Source organism: Phasianus colchicus, chromosome 1 (assembly GCF_987193195.1).
Source record: "Phasianus colchicus chromosome 1, bPhaCol1.hap1.1, whole genome shotgun sequence".
Lineage (NCBI taxonomy): Eukaryota > Metazoa > Chordata > Aves > Galliformes > Phasianidae > Phasianus > Phasianus colchicus.
Genome location: NC_143436.1, coordinates 114,441,913 through 114,447,321, shown reverse-complemented (window position 1 = coordinate 114,447,321; position 5,409 = coordinate 114,441,913). Strand labels below are relative to the sequence as shown.

Genomic DNA, 5,409 nt, shown 5'->3' with positions numbered 1-5,409 from the left:
CCGTGGCGGCCTTCTGGCCGGCAGACAAAGGCTGCGCGGGGAGCGCGGCGCCCCTCCTCCGCTCGCGGCCCGCACGCGGCGAGGGAGCCGGAGGGGGGAGGCGCTGCAGCGAGAGAGGCACGCGGAGCGGGCTGGGCGGGCGGCGCGGGCGTCACGCTGCGCGCGCGGCCGGCAGCCAATGGGCGGGCGGGGAGAACGCAGGCGGCACGCGGGGCCCGCGTGTCCCCGCCGCCCGCCCGTCAGTCAGCCGGCCGGCCGGCCACTCAGTCGGTCGGCGCCGCCCGCCGCGCCGCGAGGAGCGGCGCTATAAATACGGCGCCGGGGATGGGAGCCGGGCTGCGGGCGGTGGCTGCGGGCTGACGGTGGAGGGCGGCTCCGGAACGCGGCTCCGGAGCGCGGTGGGTGCCGGCCGGCCCCGCGGGTTTTTGTTTGTTTTTTTTTTTTTTTTTTTTTTCGTGTGTGTGTCGGAGGGAGGCGGGGCGGGGAGGGGCGGCCCGAAGGGAAGAGGCCGCCGATAAAGCGGCGGGGAGGGAGCGGGGCAGGAAGGCGGGCCGGCCGCAGCGCAGCGCATCACCGCGGCGCCTCCCCGCAGGGATCCCCGGGGCGTCGGCAGCGCGGAGCGGTGCGTGGCGGAGGGCCGGGCGGCCGGCAGCCAGCCCCGGCGGCAGGATGCAGATCTGCGATTCGTACAGCCAGAAGTACTCCCTGTTCAACGCCATGAACCGCTTCATCGGCGCCGTCAATAACATGGACCAGACGGTGATGGTGCCCAGCCTGCTGCGCGACGTGCCGCTGCTGCTGGGCGAGCTGGACGCGGCCGGAGCCGTGTGCCCCGAACGGGAGGCCGCTCCCGGCGACGCTTACTTCTCGCGGCGGGACATGTACAGCCACTACGTGCTGCTCAAGTCCATCCGCAACGACATCGAGTGGGGCGTGGTGCAGCAGGCGGCCGGCGACGAGGCGGCCCGCAAGAAGGACAAGCTGGGCGGCGGGCCCGCCGAGGAGGCCGAGGCGGAGGAGGACCTGGAGCAGCAGTTCCACTACCACCTGAGCGGCCTGCACACCGTGCTCTCCAAGCTGACCCGCAAGGCCAACGTGCTCACCAACCGGTACAAGCAGGAGATCGGTTTCGGCAGCTGGGGGCAGTGAGCGAGGCCGTCGGGAGCGGGGTTCCCCCCGTGGGGCGGCTCCTGGTCGGCGCTCCTCCTGTCCGGAGGGCGTGGAGGCGAAACGTCGAGGCTCCTCGGCACGCCGGCGGGACTGCGGTTTTTTTTTGTTTTTTTTTTGTTTTTTACCAACGCACAAACGAGAGAGAGAGACGTAAATTAATCGATACTAGCTCATTAATTTTATTATTATTGGGTTTTTTGTTTTTTTTTTTTTCCCCTTTTATTATTTTGTATGGGCTGGTCGCTGAGCCGGCGACCTGTTCCCGCTGGCCGATCTGAGGCTCCACACAAGCCGATGAAAGCGAGGGGGGTGGCACGGAGCTGCCCGCTCACTGGGACGGGTGTCCGATCCCGCGGTGTTTGCAGGCAGGGTGAAGGGCTCCAGGTTGTACGTGCGCTGAAGTCTATTTAAAACTTATTTTTTTTTTTACTCAGATGTGTAGAGTATATTCTTAAAAAAAATAAACGCGAATGTATTGACTAAAAGTGACTTTAACTTTTTGGTATGATTTATGTTTCGTTAATTAAATGATATTTTTAACATCAGAAATTCATCTGTCGTTCTTCTTTCTGGCGCTGCCTTAACAGAAATGCTTCTGGATGTGTGAGATATGGTGGTCCTGTTGTTTGTTTTCCCCTTTTTCCAAAGGGAGCGATGGTAGCAGCGGTGCTGGGAAGCGCCGGGACTGACAGATGACTGTAAGTGCACTGCACGTGGCCTGATGCTGGCAAGCTGTTCCCAGCCCCTCTGTACTGCAGGTGTGGATGAGCAGCAGCGTGAAGGTCAGTGCCTCTAGCAAAATCTGAGAAGATGAGAGTCCTGGCTGCTTACAGGCAGTGATTCAAGGGGCTGGAGCAGAGCCGAGGAATGACTTGTTTTTCAGGAGGTAACTCAGTGTATTGTGCACAAGGAGCTCTTTTCTCTCCCTCAGAATAGGACTGGAACGCTTGCCTCTCCTGTCTCCTCTGCTCCTCCCTAATCCGCTTTGGTAACTAGAAGTTAATTGGGTTTATGCTAGGCAAATCGTATTGCTTTCATTCTATTTTTTTCCGTTTGCTGAAGGAAACATGCCTTAGAATTGGGTCTCTGTATTGTGTTTGCTGTGTAGGACCAAGTAAAGGCTTGATGTGGAGTAAGCTCTTATGAGAAAAGTGTACTTTATAATTATAATAAAATGTGTGTGTATCCCAGAGCATAACTTCATTAAATAGGTACCTCATTCTGTAAAGTACATTTTTTTTCAGGCCCTGAAATGCTAAGTTTCTAAATGCACTGAAATTTCACTGTCTTCTTGCCTCAGCTGTAAGACTTGTTTTCTTTGTTTTTCTTCTGGCTTTAAGGATAAGGATTTTTGCTTTGTTTCCATTGCGTTCCATGGCATATGAGTTGTTTGCAGTTCAAATGTTAGTATGCTGTAGCAAAGCATAGGTACTCCAAACCTTGTATTAATTGATGTGTTAGCATAGCAAAAAGAATGAGCCTGTGGGTATGCTTAAAATGGTTTTAGAAGGCTTTCCCTTCTAAGGTAAAGAAGAAACTTAAGGCTGAATGATTTAGCTTAGTGATGATTGCTCTTAGTGGTAACGTTTTTAAACACCCCTCACTTCTTGGGAAGATGCCAGGGAAAAATCAGGAACAGAGGGATTATCCTGGCTTCCTTCTGCTTGCCAGCACTGTCATAGTCTGTGTGGCCCATCAGATGCAGTGCCTTGCACCAGATGATGTTTTGCTCTCCCGAATGCAAATGGTGAGAGGAAGAAGGAATTTGTTTGGCTCTGTTCCTCACTCCTGCCTTGCACTCGGCCAGCCAAAAAGCATGTCACTACCTGGTTTAGAAGTGCTTGTAAAACCCTGAGCTAAACCAGCTAACACTATGTCAACACTGCTCCTTTTGAACTCCTGGTAACTTCTCCCAGATCCAGACTATGCTATTGAAGTGTTGCACAAGAGGCAATGGGGTGCTGAATTAAATGATGAGTAACATTTAGAAAAAGAGCTTGCATTGCAGTAGTGCAGGATCAATGTGAGTGTGACATTTGTTCGGTTCACATCCTAAAAAGGGAAAATTTCCAGTGAAAATGAAACTAAACACTAGCAGTGTTTGGTAGTGAAGGAAGAACTTTCTTTTGAAATGCAGCTGTGAGTAGGAGAGAGCATGGCTGTAGCTGGATGACACTGCACTTTAAGGGTTGTCCCATGTGGGTTACACCCTGCTGCTCTTGGGTTGCTCCTGCCTGTGGCCTGGGCAATCTGGATTCAGACTGGACAAGAAATGACACACAAACCAACAAGCCAGCAGAGGGGATGCTTTGGAGTTCCCCTTCTGGAAGTCATCTGAGAGGATCAAGAAAATGATCTCATGATGCAGGGAAAGGAAAGTAACACATACAACCCCCTGTTTATCTCATGCAAAGGACAAGGAGGGGAGCTGCTGTTGGCTAGCACTGCTGAGGAAAACAACTTGCATAAAGTATGGTTGGGCAATTACATAAACACTGGCACCTGACTGCAGTAAGCAAAGATGAAATGGCAAAGTTTTCATGCTCGGATTTTGTGTTAGATGCTGAACTGAGAATAATTTCCATCAGTGATGCTGGATAATAAATTCATTATTAGGAGGTGCATTTTCTGCAACTCCTAAGGACTGCTTATCTTCACGTGCACCTGATTGGATACTAAGTCCCACAAACCTTTAGTCTGTTCCAGTAAAGTGATTCTGATACCTGTAAGTGATAACGAAACATGACGCAAATCTAACTTAAAAATATCTTAATGATGTCAAATATTTTGATCTGTGTCTTTCCTTCCAAGCTAGACTTGAACAGAAAGTCAACTTGCAGAACAACAGCAGCTGTGCACGAACAAGTGGAGTAAACAGAGGCACTGTGAGAAGCAGTTGTAATTTTTAGCTTGCTGAAACTAAACAGGCTCAGTATACAGTAAGCTAGACATTAGCAGAGTAATAAATAATGAGATTCAGGACGGTTTGCACTTACAAATGGATTATGGTTGAAGGTATCTTGTAGCCAAGGAGCCTGAAGGACATTCTTCATTGGATGCATCAGTTAATATACAGAAGTGAAATTGGTTTTGTGTACACAAAAGAACAGGACAAACTGGGATAAAGTCAAGGTTTTGTCTCCCAGCACTGCATGTATACCTGTATAAAACAAGGGTGCTGGGGAGTTGGGCTGCAGAAAGAACCTCTGGCTGCTGGCCTGAATGGACATGAAGTCTGTGCTGAGTCACCTTTCTCTGCACCATCAGGTTTCTTCCCTTGCCTGCTGGAGATGTGCTGCTGTACCCGTTGCTACTTGGGAGCAGCTAAGAAGCCGGAGACCAGCCTGCTGAGCTCTGTGTTGACAGACCCTCCTGCTGGATAGATTGCATCACTCCTCTGACTCCTCTCCAGTGCTCAGGACCCTTCTGCTGCTGCAAAGGGCTCTCTGTGGTCAATGCCAGTGGGAAGAAGGTGAGTGAGGCTGGGTCAGGCTGGGCTGTCATCTTTCTGTTGTTTCTCTAAAAGCTTTTTCTTGCAAAGTGAATTTAACAGATTAAGATATCTCTATTTTGTGGTTTGTTCTCCCTCCTTCCCCAGGAACGTGTTTCAAGAAAAGACATCACTGTAATTTCACTGAGAGATGTGCTATCATTAGTGGCCAGATAGTAGGTTATACTAGGACCTCGTTATTATGGAGTTAAGATCTGCACCCTGTTCTCTTCCTTGTGCCATTTTTTCTTATCTCTCTGTGAAAAAGTCCGCAGTGATTTCTCCTGCACTTACTTCTCTGAAACACTGAGTAGGGGAGGGGATTGTCTGGTAGCGCTACTTTTTATTATTTGTATCTCACTAACAGCGTGCTAGGTGCTATATTCCAAAGAGCTCAAAGATATTAAATGATAATACGCAGAGGGGAAGAAGCAAGACTACACTGGATTATAACCTGCCATAAAATCTGAGCAGACTGACGGGAAGGTGAGCACTGCAAACGCAATTCCAGCTTTGCATGCATTTTTTTTGTTATTTGTTGTTGTTGCCTTCAGACACACAGAAGTACCCAAATGTTGTAGTGCTGAATGCAAATCATTCCTGTTCCAGATCACAGACTTGCATGACCAGTTTGGGTCAAAATTAGTTTTAAGGAATTAAATTATATACTCCTTTCCAAAAGGAAATCTGCAAACAGGAATGCAATAATTGTGTATCTTCTTGTTAGCGGCCAACTGCCAGAATCAACA

General features: G+C 50.0%; 1 protein-coding gene across 1 annotated transcript; it reads left to right on the top strand.

Annotated features, from left to right (window-relative positions):
• The first annotated feature begins 240 nt into the window (after positions 1 to 240).
• MID1IP1 (MID1 interacting protein 1) lies at positions 241 to 1,659 on the top strand. Its single transcript, XM_031594574.2, has 2 exons — positions 241 to 398; positions 593 to 1,659. Exon 2 carries the CDS (start codon positions 670 to 672, stop codon positions 1,147 to 1,149), a length of 480 nt encoding a protein of 159 aa, XP_031450434.1. The 5' UTR covers positions 241 to 398; positions 593 to 669; the 3' UTR covers positions 1,150 to 1,659.
• The last annotated feature ends 3,750 nt before the right edge of the window (positions 1,660 to 5,409 follow it).

What these genes read in the sequence shown, in the direction of transcription:
- MID1IP1 (XM_031594574.2), top strand. Translation starts at nt 670, where the DNA reads ATGCAGATCTGCGATTCGTACAGCCAGAAGTACTCCCTGTTCAACGCC.